Here is a 22,009-nt window from a genome sequence, read left to right on the forward strand (position 1 = left end):
AAGGTGGATGGAAGGCAGAAAAGTGTTTTGATATTTTATTTTTATTTTTTATAGTTTTGTGCTGCTCTAGTTTGTTAGTAATAGGTAATAAATTACATTAATCTTCCTGTGCTAAGTCTGTTTTGTCAAAGATGATAATTGTTGAGTGATCTCCCTGTCCTTATCTCAACCCTTGAGCCCTTTTCATTGTATTTTCTCCCCCCTTTCCTTTGAGGAGGGGGAGAGAGAGATTGTGGTGGAGCTCATCTGCCCAGCTAAGGAAAACCTCCACAAACTCTGAGGAGCAGGGAGCACCGCAGGGCCGCTACCTCCCCCTTGGGCCACAGCATCTTTGCTGACACACCGGCTGGAGCTTCCCTGCAGATGTCTCCCTTGCATTTTCCAAGTCGCCTTTGTGCACACCCGGCTCTCTGCAAAACCATTGCTGTGACTCGGATTCGAACCGAGGTTGCTGCGGCCACAACGCAGAGTACTGACCACTATACGATCACAGCTGTGCGGTGGGAGGCCTCGCACGCACCGGCAGCAGAGGCAGGAGAGCATGCTGGCTGTGACGGACCGCACCATCCTATCTCCTGTTGTGGGGCACCCGGCATGGCCCGGGCCATGAAAGCCAGCTATTTTGATCAGGGCAGCTTTGAATGGGTTTGGCTGCTGCTGCTCGGAGCCTCAGCAATGTGGAACAGGGCCCTAAAGCTGCTGTGTAAAACTCTGGAGATGGTGGATGGCAGCCAGAGACAGAAGCTGTTACAAAGGACAGTGCCGTGTGATGTGCTGCAACAACACAGCAGGGAATATCATGCTGTGGGGCAGGATGTGATAGGGTATGACACCCTAATATGGCAAAAGTACAGCTCAAGTAGTTGTACAGTAGGCGTGTAATTAGTAACACGCCATGGGGAGCCTCAGAGCCATCCCAGACGTCTCTGCTCATATCAGGGCAGCTGCCCAGAAGAGGTGGAGTTTTAATAGGAAAAAGTTTAATGGATTTAATGGGAAAGAGTCAGTGATGGGGAGGCCTTTGCATTACCTCGCAGCTTCTGTCCTTTGCGGCACAGGCAGCAGTTGTTTTTTTTTTCCATTGGATACCCATTTTCCTGGTGCTCAACCCTGGGTCTTGAGGGCGGTGCTGAATGTGGAGCACTGCACGCTGCTCTTAGGGGACTGACGGCAGTGCCTGGGGTTCTGCCAGGGACCCTGCAGGCAAGCCCTATTTGTGGCACAGTTTCTCCTCACGGATGTGCGTCTTCAGGGCCTCCCGCATGTCCTCATGCAGGAACAGGGCCTAGGGGTCTGCTGCTTATCCAGAGAAGGCTGCTCATTGCAGCTGTGTGTACGTGCCTCAGCATCTGCAAGAGATGGGGGACGTGGAGTGCTGTGAGCAAGAGTCTGCTGGGATGGGCCCTGCGCCTGGGACAGGTGGCCAGCTGGCCTCTGAAGATGGGGCCCAGCTGCCCCTGTCTAGCATGTGGCCCAACCGTGGGCAGAAGATGGGCCCTAGGGGACCTCAGCACCTGCAGGAATCAGTTTCTGGGCCGAATAAGAGCTCTATCTGTGTCATGGTCCTTCATGTGCTTTCCCCTGCCATGGCTCCTGGCACAGAGCTGCTGGCAGAGGCAGCACCCCAGTGAGCCTGGCTTCAGCTGAGCCCACTGAGAGGCTTTGCGTCCCATCCCTTGGTGCATTGGGATCCCCACAAACTGCCAGCCTCTCTGCTCTGCCAGGCTTCCCCAGAAGGGCTGCCTGGAGCCTCCCTCCTACCTGGTGGCCTTTGCCTGAGGTGCTGCAGCAGCAGTGCAGGGTGGCCCAGGCCACCAGGAGCAGGACGAGGCCAGGGCCGAGGCAGAGGCAGCTGTGCAGCGCCAGCCCTAGGGTATCCAGCATGGTGGGGCCAGAGACAAGCGTCTGTGCCATCCTCTGGAGATGCTTCTCCATGCGACACTGGCCTCTGTGGCTGCTGTCACCAGGGGATAAGGGCAGGAGGGAGTCTGTGAGGTCGCTGCCAGCTCTGTGACACCACTGAGCGCATCACAGAGCCCAGGCGCAGGGCACAGACGCTGGACCAGAGAAGGGCACCCAGCAGGGCCAGGGGCCGGGGGCTCTGCAGGGAGCCCCTGGGCAGGAGGCTTGGGTTAGGCAGAGTCCTGCTGGCTGGGGAGAGCGATTTGTAGCTGTCAGGAGAGGGCAGTAAGACTGAGGAAGCCGGGCGTTTCACTGTCCCGAAGGTTCCTGAAGCCTCAAGGCAGTAGTTTGAAACACTTCTTCAAACTGAAGCCCCTCTCTACCTGGCAATTTCTACTCCTGACTCGGATAGTGCTGCTTTTCCTGGTCACGGCTGAGATGTTCTGGTGAGTTTATGGCCGTTGCTTGACAGGTGGCTTACTAATAGTTCTGCCTTTGCCTTTTTGGCTGTGGTTGCCAATGCTGAAGGATTTCTTCATAGAGGGTGGTTTTCTAGCCACCCTCCTGGACTTTTCAGCCACCTGGATATCCTAATGGTGGCCTGGCTGCAACACCCGTCATAACACAGGATCTGGACCAGGGTCCTGCTGTCCGTGCAGAGCAGGCTGCTCCTCCAGCTACGTGCACGTGCCTCAGCACCTGCAAGAGATGGGGGCCATTTTGTGCCCTGAGTAAGAATCTACCAGGACTGGGCCTGGGCATGGGCCTGGTGGCCAGCTGGCAGCTAAAAAAGGGGTCTGAGTCCCCCTGGCCTGGATGAGGGCCAGACTTGGGCAGCACAGTGGCCTTGGGCCAAAAGGGACACTGGCATCTGGAGGAAAGACCTTTTCCCCCAGGCCTTGTGTCCAGATGGCAGCCGAAGATGGGCGCCCAAATGCTCTGTTTGGTTGTGGCCCAGCCCTGGGCAGCAGCCAGGCCCCCCGGCTGAAGAGCCAGGGCCACAGTCCCCCCAGGCCTGGTGGCCAGCTCAAGATGGGGACCCTTTGCTTATGGCTTTTATGCACCCTGTGTGTATGGCCCTGTGCTGGAAAGAGTCACTGGAGTCCCATGAGGAAGAAGAGTGAGGACAGCAGGAGGCTCTGGCCCTCCTGGCAACGAGCCTCAGCTGCCTCTCCCTGGGCTGCAGCACCCAAAATCAAGGTCATAGCACAGGACCTGCTGGCCAGTTGGCAGCTGAGGAGGGGTCTGGAGGTTTTGGTAGCCCAGGCCCAGCTGGCTTGTATTTATAGCTGTCAGGAGAGGGTTCTAAGACCAAGGAAATAGCATGTTTCAATGGCCCAAGGGCTCATGAAGACTCCAGGTAGTAGTTTGAAAGACTTCTTCAAACTGAAGACCTTCTGGTCCACCCCAGAAACGTCCACCTGCCTTTTTATGACCATGAGCCCTCAGATTCTGAGACTTGCAGTGTGTCACAATTGTCTGTCAGCACCAAATCTTTTCTTTCATGCAAGCCAGTGCCAAAGGTGCTGCTGCCAAATTACTGTTCCCAAGGAGACGGGAATTCCAGCACCAAGGCTGTCAGCTTCTCAACACTGTGTCTTCTTGCCCTGCTAAGGGGTTGAAGCCTGGTCAGTCTGTGGGGTTAGGGTACCGCCACCCCCCCATTCTCCTCCTTATCACTTGGTATTATGATTGTGTTTTGTTTTTACTTTATATTTTTCCCCCCTTACTTATGAAACTTTGCCAGGAAAAAGAGAAGGAAGTGGGGTGATGTTTGGAACCTGGCCAAAGTCATCCCATGTGCCCATTACACATGATGAAGTTCTGCTTGCCTGGTTTGCCATCTGCATGCCATTGTGAAGTTGTAATTGAATTCCTTAATTTGCTTGGCTTGCACATGCAGCTTTTACTTTACCTATTAAACCATCTTCATCTCACCCCACAAGGTTTTTCCCTCTTACTGCCATCCCGTCAGGGGTGTGAGCAACCTGTGTGGGTCTTAGCTGCCTACCAGGGTTCAACTACAACAGCAGGGGTGCAGACTGCAGGATCCAGGGGCTTCTGAAGCAGTACTTGCTGTACGTGTCTGTAGCCAAAGACCCCTCTGGTATCCTCTGTTTCTGAAGTGGCTGCCAAACCTTCCTGTCCCCCAGCTCTCCTGCAATCCCCAAAGCAGCAGGGTCCTTCCTGCAGGGTCCTGCAGGGGATTGTGGTGTGCAGAGGAGCAGAGGAGCCTCTGGTACCTAGGCAGCTGTTAGTGTGCAGCTTTCCTCCATTCCTGGGGCAACAAGCAGCAGCCTTCACCCCTCTGAAGACAGGCTGAGTGAGCAGGGGTTTGGCCTGGAGAAAAAAGGGCTCAGGGGAGACTTTATAGCAGCCTTCCATTGTCTAAAGGGGGCCTACGGGAAAGCTGGGGAGGGACTCTGTCAGGGAGTGTGGTGACAGGACAAGTGGTAGTGACTTTAATCTAAAAAAGGGTGGATTTCGATTAGGTATTTGGAAGAAATTCTTCACTGTGAGGGTGCCGAGGCACTGGAACAGGCTGCCCAGAGAAGCTGTGGATGCTGCATTCACATGCTTGTGTGAAGCATGTGAATGGATGCTGGAAATGTTGTTCAAGGCCAGGTTGGATGGGGCTTGGAGCAGTTTGTTCTAGTCGGAGGTGTCCTTGCCCATGGCAAGGACGTTGGAATTGGATGATCTTTAAGGTCCCTCCCAACCCAAACCACTCTGTTTCTGCAGTCTGGCTGAAACAAAAATGGTGTCCCCCTGCCACAGCTGCTGAGGCTGGAACCCACACAGAGGGCCCTCACAAACTTTGCTACATAAACCCAGTACACCCCCTCCCTATCCAGCCCCAGCGAGATTCACAAGGCTTCAGGAGGCAGTGGAAGAGCCCTCATCCCACCCCAGCCCCCAGCGTGAGTGGCTCCATGCCCTGACCAGCCAGCAGCAGCACTCTGCTGGGACTGGGAGAGAGAAGGACACCAATCCTTAATAGTGTGTGAATGAAACCTTTATTTGAGGTTTATTTATTTGCTCCATGGGTGGAAGCTGGCAGGGCTGCAGCATCCCAGGATCTGGTGCCTGGCTGGTCGGTGCAGCACAGGGCTCAGGGGAGGCCGTGCCATCCATCAGCATCAGGGGCCTCCGCAGGATGCTGTGTAGAAATATTCCCATCAGAAAGCTGGGTAGCCTGAACTGGGGCATCTGCTCTGCATCAGGAGGTGTGAGACCTCTTCTTTCTGAGTTTCTCAATAGCTTTCTCCACCCAAAGTGTCTTTGGTTTTGCACAGACCTTGTTCCCGTTCTTGGTCTTAAACCTGATGAGATGAAAGGCAAAGGTTGGTGGGAAACAACAGCTGCAATCCCAGACCCATGTCCTCCCTCTTCCCTTCCCTGCAATCCTTTTCCCTTCCCTGTGGCCCTAGAAGCTCTGAAGAGCCTTCAGGAGCCCCAATGGACTTGCGTCCTTAACCATGCTCTGGAGAAGTGGCCAGAGAGTTGTGTCCTCCCTACTTTGTGCTGCCAGTCAGCCACCCTGCTGCAGCCCCTCCGGTGGATAGAGGCCATGTAGACCCATCCTGGTCCCCTGCAGGGGGCTGGGTCCTGTCACCAGATGGGATGGAATAAAGCACCTGCAGCATCCCAGGAGACAGTGCAATGGTAGGGAAATTACAAGGACTTACACAATTCCTGGGTAAAAACACTCTGTGGGAGTCTCGTAGAAATCCTTCAGCACATCATACCGGAGAGGTGACTTCAAGTACTCAAAGCAGCATTCTGCAGGTGAGTATGGAGCTGGAGAAGGGAGAGAAAGTGAGGTTGTGAATGCTGGTTTGGAAAGCAGTCTTTAAGTCATTTCCCCATAACAAAGCTGACATGCACAAAATCCCTCAATTTCTGCAGCTGCTGCTGCAAGGAGCCCCAGGTGACGGCAGGAGGAGGCACCACCAGCCCCATGCCAAGGCCACCCAGCTCAGGGTGCCGTCCCCGTCCTTCCCTGCACCCCTGGGACCTGCAGCCCCGTCCCAGCCAGGAGCCCTGGGGGTTGCTCCTCCTGCCAACAGCACCATCCCCGCTGGGCTTTCATCCCTGAGCTCCCCAGGGCAACATCCCCAGCCAGGTCCCCAGCCAGCCAGGGTGCTGGCAGCCCGCGAGGTGCCTCACCTGTGGCACAGTGCTGGGAGAAGGTGAGGAGCAGCAGGAGCAGCAGGACTGGTCTTGTGCTGAGCATGGTGGCTGTGTGAGGGCTCTTCCTCAGTACAGTGCTGCTCTGCCTCTTCTGAAGAGCTGTGATGTTAGCCCAGGCAGGGAGGTGCTGCAATTTATCCTCTCCAACCCTCCCCCCCCCCCCATTTTAGCTCTTTTCCAAAGAATTTCCACCCAATTCAAGTGAAAGCCCTATGCATTTTCTTAGGGGAAGGGAATTTCCATGTCACGTGGCACCTCTAGGGTTACAGACAGAGGTAATCCCTAGAAAGAAAGGACAAGCAGACCTCAATAACTTCTCTGTAAGCTGAGACTGGCCTGTGGGAAAGCCACAAAGCTGAAGAGGGAAGTGAAAACCTCCTCTACGGAAGCAGAGACTGAAGGGCTCCAAAACCCACAGAGAATGGATTGTGTTGACAAAAAAGGCAGTACCATGCTTTCGGCACAAAGTCGCTTTTCAGCCTGACAGCAAAAAAAAATATTAAAAAAAAAATGTTCTGGAGAAAGTGTGGATCGACTGAATTCCCACGGGAGCGTTAAGCAGGAGTGCAGTGACCGCTGCTCCCACCAGCCCTTTGTGGCTCAAAAGCTGTAGGATGTCAAGATGTCAAGTACTGTCAAACATTGTGTCACAACTGCACCTGTTCCTATGGAGAGGAACACAAGTTTTCCCCAAAAAATCCTCTTCTATAATTGAGGAGAGTTGGGTGAAAGAAGAGTTGGATGCGGCAGAGTCTTCTCTTGCAGATGAGGCTGCTTTAGCTTTCTGGCTGTGGGGCAGAGCACAGGGCCGAATCAGGCTGAAAGATGTAGAAGGAAAAGTTCGTGTTTCGAGTTCTTGAGTATTTTTCCTACATCTTCCTTCTCTTTGCAGCCTTGCAGCCTCCCAGATCCTGCAAGGACATGCAGAAAGGCATCGCTGATGGGGGCTACCTCCTGGGGAATGCTTCACCCCGCTCTGCCCAGGTGCTTGTTCTTTCCCTGTTCCCTCTTTTCTGCCTGGCTGTGAGTAAGTGTGTGGAGCAGCAGGGTCCCACACAGGTCCTAGGGACACCACGGTCCCCCCTCACCCACTGTACGCTGCCCAAGGGGAGCAGGGCTCGAGCGGGATATTGTGCTGGGCATCGTGTCGTCCCTGGCTGCCTTTCAAAAAACTTGGGGGAAAACTGCAGAAACCTAAGGCCTGCTCTTGCCATGCCCAGATCTCCTTGACCCCAGCTGCAGCAGGAGGCACATCTCCCACTCAAGAAGGAGCCCCAGTGGTGTATGCCAAAAGCTGGGCAGCGGAAAAAATTATTAAATACTCAGAACACCATAGCAGAGTTCCTCCATCCCAAAGATGTGACTTCTCCCAGAGGAGCTGGCATGAGGTCACCGATGCTGTGTGGCCCCCAGTCAGGGGGCTGGAGCAGCTCAGCACCAAGCCCCCACCAGTGAGTACACCCACAACTGATGTAAATCAGAAGATTTACACCCTTTCCCTGGGGCACCACACTGCTTGCACAGGGATAAGGCAGCACTGGACATGGCATCGCCAGGAGAGCACAGCATGGTGGCTGGGGACAAGGATTCCTTCCAGAGCTGTGCTGCTCCTTTTCTGCTGGCACTCCTGAAGCAGGATGCTGGAAGCAAAGCTTCTCAATTTATGTTTTTCTTTCACCCCACAAGCTGTCATTCAAAGAATGTGAGTGACAGTGCTCACCAAGCTCCCTGAGAAGCCAGACGTGGCTGGAAGAAGGATGAAGCCTTCTTTTTTGGAAGGACAGTAACCGTGGGGCTGTCTCCTCAGCCTGCGTGTAGTAGCCACAAGCAGAGGTCAGGGCCCCCTGCCCTGCTCACAGAGATTCACAGAGGTGCTGCAACACAGGAGCAGACTCCTGAGGTCAGTGTTTGGCATGCTGTGCTCCCTCCAGGTGTCCAATCCCAAAGAAAGCTCGTGGCAAGAGGTGCCATCAGGTCCCACCTCATTGGGACCTAGCTGGTGAACCTGCCACTCTTTCAGTACAGGGATTTGTGGCTGATTTATGACTCCAGGCTATGTTTTAGGGTCAGAGCAAGCCCCCTTGTGCTTTGAGTGCACAGCCATCAATACAAGGACATGTCCTCTTCAACAGTCATCCTCCAAGCTGGAGACAGAGCCACAGCCAAATGGCACCATGCCATTGCCTGCACTTGTGTCCTGGTGTGGGTGTGCACGTGTGTGTGTACGTCTCCCTTTGCAGAAGTCAGATGGAAAGGGAAGATGCTGGACAATGGTTAAGTTAACCAGCTTACAGGGATCTCCGGCTGGCCAGAGCAATTACGCAACTCCTTGTGTTTCTTTCCTCATCAACAAACTCTGCCAATTCACCAAAAGGGCTTGAATCCCCAAAGCAATGTGTTGTCAGACCATAAATGAGACAAGTTCCAAGTAGGGAACCTTTTAAAACCCAAGAACCCTGGAAGCACAAGGTAGGCTAGAATAAAAATAACACATTTGTAAATAGATCGCATAACCCAAAAAATTGGTGTCATTCCTACTGGCATGCCCTCAACCCAGTGACTCAACAGCTCCCAGGGCTACAATAAATTCCTCATGCTACTGATCCATGAAAGCATCTTGTCTTCCTCCCACAGGCTTCGTGGGTGCTCCCTTCTCAGCCATTTTCCCATTTCTGCTGTGCTGCAGGCTCCCTTCTTGCAAACTGGTAACGCCGAGCTGGGCACGTGGACCATGGCACAGCTCCGGATGCTGCGTGGTCTGGCTGCATTTTTATGTTGCTTGTGATATGTGTAGGACCAGGGCCACTGAGCAGGCGGCCTGCTGCTGTCATCTCCATGGCAGATGTCCCCTAAGTGGGGGAACACAGGCTCCCCCGCAGCCAGGACACCCACACTGCCACCCAGGGGAGTGCACAGCCTTAACTACACCTAGGGCAAAACCACTTGGGCTGGACCCCAGGCAACAGAGAAACATTTTGGAAACCTGTAGGGAATGATCTTGCTGAGTGCCTTCCCCTGGCCTGGGGCTTCACCCAACCAGCCGTGCAAGGGAGAACTGCAAGCACGGGAATACCCAGCAGAGGGATATCCAGAGGCTGCTCTGGATGGAAAGAACCTGGAGAAGTAAGTAAAATACTAGTGTGGCCCCACTTCTGCAGAGCTGTGCTTGTTTTTCTGGCAGAAGAGCTGGCCCAGGCTCCTCTACTTCCCCTTTCTCGTGTTTTCAAGCGATCCCTATCACAGCTAGACAATTCACGGCTCCCTGGAGATCCCTTGATGTCTATTCTTTTACTTTTTGGGAAGGGAAAGGCTGATGCACTGTCATTAACTGAGGGATGCTGGAAAGCCCCACAGCTGACCCAAGTTCCCTTCTCAGTTGAGCAGGCTGTGGAGAATTTGCTTGTTTACATGAAAAATAAACATCATTATCTTGATTCTGCAGAAGGAGGAAGAGAAGAGCTTGGGGTAGGGTGTTTGCCAGCACCTGTGCCACTGTGAGAAAGAAGGATTTTGGCAGAACGAGCCACGCACCTGGAAAAGGAGTCTCAGCAGATAACTGAGCGTTCCCATCTCTGCTGGAAACATACAGCTGGGAGCAGCCGTACTGTCTTTACACTGCTTTGGAAGGTCAGGCTCTGCTCTCCAGGTGATCCTAGATCCATTTTAAAGCCCTGGCTGATTCATAAACGTGATCACAAAACAAACGTGATGCTCTCATTCCTTGCCGGAGTTCATGCTGAGACTCCGGGTACAACTTTGCCAGCTCCTAGAGGCCGGAAAGACACTTCAAAAGGATAAAAACAAGAGTCTTTTCCAAAGCCTGCTTCCTACAGCTGGACACTGGGGACCACCAGGCACTGGAAACTGGTGATTGACCAAGGCATATCCTGTGCGGTAAGTCCTGCCCAGAGTCACAAGTTTCAAAGGCTGCAGGAAGGGTATGTCCAGGAGCCTTTCTCCAGAGGATTATCTGTACTGAGTCACTGAGCAAGCTTGCCCATCGTCTCCGGGAACTGAGGAGGTCTTCCCTGTGCCCCAGAGACTAGAAACTCACTCCAGCCAGGCAGTAGTCAACATAGCCAAGCAGAGCAAGGTCTGGAGGTACCTGGACCAGAAACTGAAAGTAGCTACTTTGCTAAGAAAAAGGGGGGGAGGGAAATGTGTGATGCCAGTTTTTTCAAATTTAGGCATGTAGGCAGGGGGAGAGTGACAGAACTGGAGGAAGGATATGTCCATACAGGCAAGAGCCCTGACCGTGGAGGCTAATGCAGGATCCTGCCTGATAAAGCTGAAGATATAGCTGAAGATAAAGCTTCTGCCTGATAAAGCAGAAACCACCTGATAAAGATTTTTTTTTTTTTTTTAGGTTGGATGTTAAGAGAAACTTCTTTACCGAAAGGGTTGTTAGGCATTGGGATGGGCTGCCCAGGGACGTGGTTCAGTCACCATCCCTGGAGGACTTTAAAAGACGTTTAGATGTAGAGCTCAGTGATGTGGTTTAGTGGAGGACTGGTCAGTGTTAGGCCAGAGGTTGGACTCGGTGATCTTGGAGGTCTCTTCCTGCCTAGACGATTCTGTGAAAGCTCTTTTCAGTGCATATCCTCCAGACGTGTGGATGGTGAACTAAAATGTGTATACCTGGAACATGCACTGAAAAGGAGACATTTTTTCCATTTTTCTCCAGTGAGGTTCATCAACACCCATCAGGTTAAATGAAGGACAGACCTGGGGTGTCAGGAGGAGTTACTGCTTCCAAGGGAAAATCTGTGCTGGGGAAGCTTCTATGAAATGTAGAATTTGGGGGGCAGAATAATGTTTGGTGAGGATTCAGCCTCCTTTTTTCAACCCTGTCCTTTCTTGAGCTCTTAGAGTTAAAGACAGAAGTGGAGAACTAAAACAAAGCAATGATAACAGAATAAAACTAATTTCAGCTGGAGCTGGGAAGCCTTTAATGATTTAGTTCTGATAACCAGAAGAAGACAAGCTATGAACTTGTTCCTTAGTTTTCAGTAGGATAAAAGCCAACACTCTCAAGAACAATAATTGACAGTTGAAAGAATGCAATGAGAAAAATACTTTAAGGTTCCTAGATATTATAGTAAAAATAATAAATATATTTGTGCTGAATATGGCCTGAGCTGTCAAGTTGACATCCCATGCTTTCTTAGAGGTCTCTTCTCACTTCCTTCTATTAGTACTTTTTAAAAATTATTTGCTTTGTGGCCTTGCAGCTCATCTGGCAGAATTCAGGGGTGCTTCAGAAATGAAGCTTTCCCCATTATCTGAGATGGTCACTGAACAGGGCTGACCATGGCGAGGCCTGACAACCTCTGTATTTACAAGTGTAGCCCTTGCAGTAAAGCAGGCATGGACACAACCTTTGTAAAAGTGGATTAGGCAAACACAAAGCATGGCTTTGTGGCTAAAGCATGGCTGCCTTAGAAGAACAAAAGCCACACAACAAAGCTGCAGTTGTGCAGTTCCTTAAGGTGCAGATGTGCAGTTCCTTAAAGTCCCTTACATGGCTGTGGACTTTTTTTTGACAAGCCCTTGGTGTCTTCTTTACCATAAGGTTACCACTGAACAAGGGCATCGCTAGCTTCACTGTGCCTGTGGCATTCAGAAGAAAGAGGAACTGGCTCCCGTGACCACAGCTGCAGGGTGGCGGGGCTCCAAAACGTAGCTCAGCTCACCCAGGGCAACAGCTCCAGGTGAACATAAAAAAGGATCTCTGGCAGAGACTTAAACACAGAGGAGAGGTGAGAGACCTCTTTGTAAACCCAAGGGGTTGTGCTACATTATACAAGGCCAGTGTTAAGGAAAGGCTGGTAAGCTATCTTGAGCAGAGTCTGCCGTAAGCATGTGCGCACTTGCATAACACTTCATAGAAAAACCACAAAGCTGAGCGGGGACAAAGCTGACATTTCTTAAATCACAGTCCAAGTCTCAGCCCTGAGATTGTGGAGACTGCTTCACAGGAATAACTGTGCTCCCCACACATCACCCTGAAGAGGAGTAAGGGCTCAGAGAAGACGATGCCAGAGGTGTCTCACTGCCAGGCCCAGCCTGCAGGGAGCAGCAAGAGCAGGATGAGCCAGGAGACAAGGGAGCAGGAGATGGGGCCAGAGATACAGCTACAACACCAAAAGGTCTGTCCATCCGTCCATGAGACAAGCTACCTACCGTAAAGGTCCAATGTCCACCCAGGAAACACGGACAGAGTGAGGATATCAGAGCAGCACTCCTACAACACACCCACAGCAAGGGCTGAAGGCCCAACCCTGAGCTTAAATGGGTCTCCTGGGCCTCGGGCAGAGGGCTTGGAGTGGGAGACCATCTACAAATGAGGCTGCTCAGGGTGAGTAAGGCTAATTAGTACACTCTAGGCCTAAAACTGCATCGTCTGATGGATACTGTGGGGATGTGAAGGAATGGAAGAGAGCCTGTGAGGATTCCTAGTGACTCTTCAGTCTCATAAAGTCAATCAAAACTGAGCTAATGAAGTGCTGCAGAAAGTATGGAGCTGAAGACCAAAGATATGGGTCAGCAATGGACCAGAAGGAGCACGCTCTTTGGCCGTGGGCTTTGCTGGTTCTTGTGTGCTGGGCAGTTGAGCAGGAATGTCAAGGCAGCAGTTTGTGTCTTTCAGGCTAGCTGCAGAAGGCAAGCCTTGTTCCATTGAAGCGTGACAGATATGGCATTAGTCAACCCATGGGCCCAATTCCTCAGTCTGTTGCACCTGAAGGCAGCCCATGGCTCTCCAGGAGGAGAAAGAGAAGGGTAGTGGTTGGCCATCGTTTGCACAAGATCTTTATTTGGACTGTTGCACAACAGAGAAGCCAGGGAGCAGCAGGAAAGCTGGTGTGTGCATGCCACCAGCTGGCTGAAGGTACCTGGCCATGTCAGTGCTGTTTCAGTGCTCTGGAGGCGCAGACCCCAGACTGCATCTGGGCCAGTGACAGGTGCCTGTGTTCACCACATGGGAAACTATTTCTGGCAGGCTATGAACTCATTTGTGAACCCTGCCGCTTCTCTGATAACAAAGGAGAAAAAATTTACTTCCCTTTCTGCAGAGCTCCTTACCCTCAGAACGACCTTTCTGGCCTGGTGACTCATCGGGGGGAAGTTTTTATGGACTTTGACAGCCTCCCTGCACACTCTGGCCAGTGGTGCAACAACATGAAGGACGGTGCAAGAGCAGCCCAGGGCCTGGCTAGGGCTGGGAGAGGTCCCAGCTCAGCCTCTTGCCCCCTTATAGACCCGGCTCAGACCAGAATGTTTTCCTGTGGTCTGACTGTAGGTTTGCTGGGTTTGTTGTCTGACTGTAGGTTTGCTTAAACAAAGCAACCCCCCCCCCCCCCGCCTTGGTTTTCAGTATTGCCTTAGCACAATTGGAAACGTGAGCAAATTCATTCCCTGAAAATTGTTTTGGCAAGCATCAAACCCATAAACAGTGAAGAGGCAGAGCAGCAGGCTGGTGACATCAGCTGTGCTGGCTTTGCCATCTCTCAGTGATGCTGTGGTTCCCCCCACCTTGCTTTATCCCATGCGGTCATCTCTGTAGGGACCCGGTTTGGTCATCCAGCCCTGGTCTGAACCTCCTGAGGACAACAGTTTTTTACAGAAAAAACTTTATTATCTTTACTTCTAAAAAAATACAGTATATATCCTACTCACGCACACTCATACAGACTCAGTACACAAACCAGTGCTTCTGGCACACTACAACAAATGACATTTTACACCCCTGTCACCTGCGACAGATACGTTCCCCTTGTGTCTTCCCAAACCGTCAGCACACAGCACAAAGCAATGAGAGGTGGTGGTTCCCAGTCTGCCCTGCCTGCGATGGGTCAGGAATTCTCCCAGTGAAAGCCACTGCTGTTTCACAGCCCCAGCAGCAGCCACAACCCATGGGTGAAGCCCTGATGCCCTCCCGAGCACACCTGGAGACCAAAGGACAGGGTGTCTTTGCCCGCTCCATCTGCTGTAGTGCCTTGGAGAGTGACCCCACTCCCATGGAGCCAGATCTGCAAGCCTTCCAGGACCAGCAAGAAAACAGACCAAGGTACAGCATTTTCCAGTGTTCCCAGAATAGTCTAAACTGAGCCACAAGCAAGGACAGGAGGTTACACACGTTCATATCACTACAAAACTTCACTACAAAAATTTATTTCTAATATTTCGTATAAAAATAATGCTATAGTCTATCACTCCATGAACTGCAAGGCCACGAACCCCAGCTGTACACGAACGGGACAGATGGGAGGCACTGCTGATGGCTCCCGCAGTTCATGTAAATCAGCCCCAGATACTTACAGGATTTGGGCTGCACAGGAATGCTTCTGCACAAAGATGGGTTTCATCCACAGTTCTTAATTACAAATAATCCAATTGCATTCTCTACCCCTTGTACCTGCAAAGCCCTAGATAAATCTCAGTCTACCCTGTCTTAAATCAAGGACATGCAGAAATAAGGGGCTGAGTAATATCAAAAAACAAAACACCAGTGCAGTCAGTCCACCTCCAGGACTGGGAGGATGCCCCAAAGGTGGTATCTGATAGGTCTAACAGGCCTGTCTTTACAGCTGGCTCATCATTTTTGCTTTGATTATCCTGCTTATTATGTTTTTATTTTCTTATTCTACATGTGTATCCATATTTTGAGATCTGATCCACTGAGGTCGGTTAGAGGAGGATCTTTGATATGTAACTTTGATATAAACCTTTGATACTTTACCTACAAAGCGTGCTATTATAAAGACCTTTACTTGCTCAAGCAAAATTCATGGTGGAGTAAATGTTAAATAAGGGCTTTCACGAGCTGATCACAGATAAAAGATAAGGCTTACATACAGCAGTGTCTGGATGTGTGAAAATCAGAGACAATTTGTGTTAAAAAAACACCTTTGGTACTGTTACAGTGCTTTAATGCTGTAATCAGTGCTATATAAAAAGAACTACCATGGGACTGAAGTGTAGGATCATGAATGAGGATTTCATGCTTTTTTCTGGATCACCAAATGTGCTTATTTCTAGAGAGAATAAGGAATGGGAAGGAAGGTAATTATGCTGTGGTGTAGTAATTCCTATAATTACTGAATCCAGAATTGCATTTAGGTATTCTAGGAGTGTATTTTCTGGTTTTTGTGGTTGCTGAACAGCAGAGTACAGCAAAAATATTACAACACGTAATAGCAAAATTAGCAAAAAAAATAGGGCCTCTGGCACCTTCTTCCAGATTTTCTCTCATTTATAAAGGCTCATCCATATTATCCTGCCTTTGTTTTAGATGCATCTGGACACAGGGTACATTATCTGGAAGAAAGGGTTTTATTGCAGTTGATTTGTCAAGAATCAGGTCTCAGACTAAATCTGTGAGAAGAAATGCCCTTGCCTGTTGGAAGGAAAAGTGGCCTGACTTTGAGGAGGAGATAGACTGTGAGTGCCAGCACCTCTGAAAAGTAAAATCTGTAGCACTGACCTTCAGTCCCCTATGTACAGAGAAAAATCAGCTTATGTTTTAGCCACCTCTGTCTGAAAGCTGGACTACCGCTGCTGGCTCTAGCCATTAGATACCCAATTAAATGGGATGTTTAATCAGCTGAAGGAGAGCCAGCTCCCACTGACTGCCAGCATTGGTCAAGGTCTGACAGAGAAGTGACCTGAAGTGCAAAGAAAGAAGCAGCAGAGAGTTTGTAAGTGCAAAATCAGTGTTTTGGTGTAAAGTTGCTCAAGGTGGCAGAGCCTGAGTCCAGTAGTGTGGGAGAGTGAGTGGGTGGCTTCTCAGCTAGGTTATGATGAAATGCAGAAAAATTCCCCAAAGCAACTCAGATATTACTTTCTGCCCACCACCAGGCAAACAGCCACCAAGCAGCTCTATTAGAGCAATATCCTTTCTATGTAACAGTGCCAGAGAAGAAAGCTCCCCACATATTTCTAAAATAACGTCATTGGTCAATGACTACTTTGATACATTTTCGGACATTCTGCTCCTATAAAATGTGTTTTCTTAGGTATTTTTAGTTCCTGTACTGCTTCGTACTGGTAACTAGTTTTGCACAAGCTTAGCTTTCTGGCAGCAACCAGAAAGGTCCAATGTTCTAGAAACCAATGTTCTAGACCAAAAATGTCCATTCCATAAAGCACTCAGATTATTTCCATTGGATAGACATTGTTTTGATGTCCCTCCTTCTGGTAGAGCAAGCCTTGTACCATCTCTCTTGACACTGTTTCTGTTCTGACTCCAAATTTTGTATATAGCCACACAGCAGCAACGGTGCAAACAATCAGTCCACCTACCAGGGAGACTGGGATGATAAAGTGTGTTTGAGATCTTGGCAAGAAGCTGAGTGAAGGTGAATCATGTGGCCTTTTTGTAGTCAGCTGCGCTCTGGCTTGGCCTGAGAATGGTTGAGTAGTGAAAACTAACGTACCTGGGTGATCTTGCTTTCCTAAGGGTGATGAATAACCAAATGTTCTAGTACCAACAGCATCTGCAGAGGAACTGAAAATGTTGTTGGTATGGGCGGGAGGACCTTTGGCTATGGCAGTTGTGGGGTTTAGAGTAGAAATTGAAGTAGTCTCTGGTGGAACAGGGGTGGCTGGGGCTGAGCTGATCTCCATGCTGTTTAGGATGGAGGGGAGATCTGAATTAAAACTGCTAGAAGCAGTGTCTGATGTGTTGGCTCTTGCACTTTTTGGGCCCAGGGATTCATCTGTAGAAAGTACAGGATGGTCCAATCCTTTAGTAATGGACACAGGGTCTGAATTTGAGCTAGGAGAAGACGTGTCTTGAACATCAGCTGTAGCACTTGCAGCATATCCTACAGGTTCTTCTGTCAATCCTACTGTGTTGTCAAAGCCATGCACAAGAGCTGTGGGATGTAAGATAGGCTGACTGGAGACCATGCCTGCTGCAGAAGTTGTTGAATGTGCAGGTTTTAAGGAGTCTCTGTTTGCTTCTGAACTGACTTCAGAGCGTGTAGCAATTTCCCATATCGCAGGGGACGATCCTGCAGAGAACTGTGTGGTGCTCTGCATGGCTGGTGGAGATTTGCTGGTCACTTCTGTCATGGCAGCAGGAGCATGCGTTCTCTCCAATACTGTTGTGCCAGTCCCTTGGAAAAGAATAGTTGCAGCAGTGGCTTGAGATGGAGCTGTTACTGTAAGACCGATGTGTTTGTGAAAAATGCCAGGCTTTTCTGGAACTGCTGCTGAAGTGGCAGCGTGTGGAAATGGTGGTGCTGCTGAGGCCTTTTTCTGGTCCAGTTTCCGCATAATCTTCTGCACCTGCTCATTTTTTGGATCTGCACAAATTTCCAAGGAAGCCAGTGTAATAAATCTGAAGTGAAAAGAAAAAGGGATCACTTGTTAGATGAAGAAAACATTGCCATAGATTATCAGAGTGATACAGAAGACATAAAGGTAGCAATGATGAGAACTGCTGACTCTCTTGAGCCCCTACCATAGGAAAAACCATCAAGTTGGATGGATTATTTATTTTAGGAAGGGAAAATGCCTCTGAGATGAAAGTGAATAAGCAAAAGCTGAACATGACTCATAGGTGAAGGGCTTCCTCTTAAGCAGGTTTTCTCTTTCGAAAGCATTGTCCTTATGCTGAGTGCTGGCCACCAGCACTCAGAGAAAGAAGCTACTCAGGCACCAGCTGCCCAGGGTCAAGAATACATGAAGACAAATCCCCGTTTTACTGACAGACAGTGAGATGTTCCAAGGTCAGCCCAGCAAGTTCACTTGGTGCAACCTCCTGGCCTGCAACACAGTGCTCTCAGTGGTGCCTAACCTTTAAGGTAGGTCAAAGACAGCAATCATTCTGGGGAAAAAAGGCAGCTTCTCTCGTTCAGACAAGCTGATGAGTCTGAATCTGCTTCCACTGAAAATACCTGCTTTCACAGAACCACGTAAACTCTTACGCTGTGTGCTTCCACTTCCCCATTCTGCCAGCGTGTACTTTCCCTTTCCTCATCTATTTATCACTCATGGCAGTGACTGTCTCACTGTGTGTGGGTGAACTGGAACCTGATCTCATTTGGAGGATGTTGGCATTTAAATAGGAAGCACAAACAAGCAAACAAAAAGCCTTCAAATAAATGTCAGTGTTGGCTCTGTTTCCAGAATGTTTTTGCTCCCAAACAAGGATATCTGATGACAGTGTTGATTCTTAATCATTTGTGGAGGGAATGTGGCAAGGGAACCAGACAGCGAAGCTGCTTACATGATGGCTTGTTTGGCACACTGGGGCTCAGTCCAGCGGTAGCTCTTTATCCGTTTCTCAGGTAAGGTGCCCGTAAAGCGGTTACACACTTTTGAACACTTTATAGGTGCTTTGGGTTGACCTGAAATAAAATTTTCAACATATTAAACACTGTTGTTTTTTTTTTTAATTATTATTTTTTATTTTATTTTATTAGGCACAATAAACATTGGCTCTGATTCTTTTTCTCCTCTGGGGAGAAGGATTCTGAAGCTTGCAGTGGAAATTTCCAATCCCTGCTAAAATGAGATGTTTCTATGAAAGCAAATCCTGTCAAGGTCATGATTGTTTGCATCATTCAAACAGACCATATGATACCCAGAAAAACAGAAAAAAATAAAAAATAAAAATAAAAAATGTGTGATTCTTGAGACACCATTGCAGCTTGCCTTATAGGATGTGCAAACTCTGGCTTGGGAAGCAGCAGGACCTTTCACCTGTGGGCAACAGGAGGCTGGATCTGAGCTTGATGCCTAGAAGACACATATCTTCATCTATATCGGCCACTATATCTGTCCCTTACTGGGTCCTGGCACAGGTCAGAGAGCAGAATGACTGTCCTGTCCTTATCTGAATGAGTCATATCTCTTTCCCCTCTGGGGTGTCCCCTCCAGGCAAGTGACTCAGTTGTTGGATAGCCTCCAATGCCTCTTAGACTCAGAGAAAAGGTGCAGAAAAGGAACCCTCATCTGTGCAGGGATATCATTGCAGCAGTCCAACTTCGAAGCCACAGCAGTCTCTCACCAAACATCTGTTTCCCATCTCTTCTGGACAATAGTTTTCATTTTGCAAAATGTAAAAAGACTCCTCCCACACTTTCATTCAGAAAAGGGGTGAAGGCAGTCACACAACAGGAGAATCCATCCCTGCACTTACCCCCAGCCTCCAAGAACAGGCATCTGCCAAGAGAGCGGAGGTTGCACAACTCAGCAAGTTTTTTCTGCTGTCCCGGGGGGTACAAGGCTTAGAACAACAAACCCTGATTTCTCCGAGGCCCCCTGTGAAGAGGGAAGCTGGATTCTAGTTTAGGTCACACAGTCTCTATAAAATGTTGCCTTAGATTCCCAAATGCTACAGAAGTACGTCAGCTTCTACGTCTCAGAAATGTTAAAGCAAAGCTCTTTTCTTTAGACACTGTCATCTTCGGTGGCACTTTAGGGTCAGGAATACGTGCTCCTCAAGCACTCAGGAGTGACCAACTTCCCAATTAACTCATTAACCATGGAACGTGCTGCTGTTGTCTTCCACTTTCAGATCCCTGTTCAACAATCCTCCAAGGGCGTGATCCTTCCCCAGACATCAGGGAGATGCATGGCAGGGGTGGACAGGGGCTGCTCAGAGTAAAGGGTTACTCAAGCAGGGTCTGGAGGCACCAGGCTAATCAGAAATCCAAAGACATATGCACAGGTACACAAACCCAGACTAATCCTGGGTGCTAGCAGGCTCCAGAAAGTACATATTTAGTTCTGCAAGTCCACAAAACCACTGTGGCCCATGTACATCGCAGAACTATTTAATGTGCTCGAACCTTTGGTCGCAAAGCACAGAAGCCAGTTACCCCAGCTGATGGCACAGGGCTGTCAGCATGCCACAACCTTGGAGCAGGATGGGATTTGTCAAGGAAGTGTCCTGCAGCCACCCTCCAAAATGCCCTTCTCTGACCAAGGGAAAGAAGGCTGAGGACAGGCTTAGCCCTGAGCATGAAGGAAGAAATGCAGGAAACCTAGAAGCTGTAAATAGGGCTCAGAGCAGAAAGAGGGGACATTTTATTTGCCCCACCTTGTTTTGCTCAGGGCAGTGACCGTCTTTGGATGGGAGTGGAGAGAATACATCTCAAACGTGTCTCTTGTTGCTCCTGCTGCTAGAAGGGCTGCCACTTTAGAGTTTTCTCAAATGTCTTTTTTTTTTTTCTGAGAAATTTGGAGGGAGGTGGAAGAGAGCTATTGATAACCAATAACTGATTTTCCAATTATTGGCATTGCAGATGAATGATTTGCAATTAGCTGAGCTTGTGCTGAGTTTTTCCTGGAGCAGAGGAGCTTGGAAAGCTCTTTCCAAGGAGAGAGCGGAGCTGAGGGGAACATGGGGCCATCCCTGGCTGTCCCAGGGCACACAGCTTCGCTGAGCTACATCTGAATCTTTGCCACAGGGACCTCAGGGAAACCCAGGCTCTAGGACTTTGCCCAGCTGTGACCACCTCTCCTTGGAGCCATCCCTACCAGTTTTTCAGCACAGTTCCTCAAGAGACCCTGGCCAGGGAGCCCTGCCGCTCTTTCTTCCTGCACAGACAACTTGACTTCATCCCTCTAGAGAAGACGGATGCTGGGCCACATGTGAGCAGAGCCAGGCAGTGCCGAAGCAGCACAGGGTAAGCTGCCCGACATCCCTGCTGCCCGCTTGACTCAGGCCAGCCCTGGAGAACCTGTTCAGAGGTGTGAGGAGAGGCAGAAGCTCCTTGCTGTCTTTGCTCCTCCCATCTGGTGGCAGCAGGGCACAGATCTTAATAAAGGCTGTCTCTTTCCCTTTCCGTGATCATCCCTTAGACCTGGGCAAAGTCCAGTTTTGCCTGGGCTGATGAGAAGCTGCCTGCCAGCTTGGCAATCCACCCTGCTCAATCTGTGCAGCGATCACCAGTCCGTGTGCAGATGCCTTAAACTGAGACCAGCCTAGAGAAAACTTCACCCACCTCCTCCCGGTCCTCCAGCCCCACTCAGCATACGCCCCCAGAGCATACCAAGATCTTTATCTGGAGAGCAGGAGAGCCTTTCCTGCCTGTGCACACTGTGCTTGCTGCACATACACACAGCAATCACGCCTGCAGGCAGCAGCACCCCCCGGCTCGCAGCAACATGCCAAAGGCTGGCTGGCTGTGCTGACAGCCATCCCGGGACAGGATGCCGCCCAGATGGCACGTGCTGAGGCTTTGTGTTACTCCGCCACACTCCCCATCTACCCTCAGGAGTGACAAAAGCCATCAGCGGGGCTGCTCAGGCTCCCTTGTGGCAAGGATGATGCCCTAGGCTCCCCCACAGCTTCCCACCCGGACCATTCCTGCTACAGGATTTTCCCACAGCCGAGGAAGGCACGAGGTCCCTTCATTCTTGTAACCTGACCCAGCACTGACTTCCCCGCTGTGCAGGATTCACTAATCCTTCACACAAACCTCCCGATTCCCCAGCCCCTCGCCTAAGCCCGTAAACCTTGCTGCTCTCCCAGGGAGCCCCGAGGGTTGTACGGGGAGCTGTGGCTCACCTCCAGCCGGGGTCAGCAGGCACAGGACCCTCAGCACAAACAGGATCTGGAAAGAAACAACCTTCATGTTCCCGTGGTCAGCAGCAGGGAGGGTACACAGAGGCAGTAGTTTTCGCTCCTGACTGCCTACTGCATTCTCCGGAGCAATGCAGCTGCCGCAGCTCATTCCAGGACTCTGAGCTCTGAGCCGGGATTTAAATAGACTCGCTCCTGTTTAGCTCCCCCGCCTACATTTCTTGGTGACGACAGGAGGCGGAAGAAGAGTCGGGACAAGAATTGTGCCTGTGTTCCAGAGCTAGATGGCTCCTGGAATTCCCCGGCTGCAGTTACCTCGGCTTCTAATAGCACACACACTGCAGCTCCAGCCTCCTTGGCATATACGTCAGG

At 50.3% G+C, this 22,009-nt stretch overlaps 1 protein-coding gene and 1 long non-coding RNA gene across 4 annotated transcripts; both read right to left on the minus strand.

Moving 5' to 3' along the window:
- Window positions 1–4,906: 4,906 nt before the first annotated feature.
- LOC309882508 lies at window positions 4,907–6,230 on the minus strand. Its single transcript, XR_014318306.1, has 3 exons — window positions 6,073–6,230; window positions 5,592–5,703; window positions 4,907–5,225 (listed from the first exon to the last, which is right to left on the minus strand). It is a non-coding gene; the product is annotated as an uncharacterized lncRNA (long non-coding RNA).
- Window position 6,231: 1 nt separating this feature from the next.
- On the minus strand, window positions 6,232–21,756 carry LOC309882844 (uncharacterized protein). Of its 3 annotated transcripts, none has more exons than XM_082770324.1 (4): window positions 21,623–21,756; window positions 18,332–18,452; window positions 16,533–17,440; window positions 6,232–6,884 (listed from the first exon to the last, which is right to left on the minus strand). In XM_082770324.1, the coding sequence occupies exons 1-4, from the start codon at window positions 21,687–21,689 to the stop codon at window positions 6,802–6,804; spliced, it is 1,179 nt and encodes a 392-aa protein (XP_082626450.1). In that variant the 5' UTR covers window positions 21,690–21,756; the 3' UTR covers window positions 6,232–6,801. The 3 variants fall into 3 exon arrangements, with proteins under 3 accessions (XP_082626450.1, XP_082626452.1, XP_082626451.1); XM_082770326.1 differs by lacking the exon at window positions 6,232–6,884 and adding an exon at window positions 6,886–7,007; XM_082770325.1 differs by lacking the exon at window positions 6,232–6,884 and having other exon boundaries at window positions 13,481–17,440.
- Between the last annotated feature and the right edge of the window lie 253 nt (window positions 21,757–22,009).

This window comes from Aythya marila (genome assembly GCF_965140915.1).
Source record: "Aythya marila genome assembly, chromosome: 12".
NCBI lineage: Eukaryota > Metazoa > Chordata > Aves > Anseriformes > Anatidae > Aythya > Aythya marila.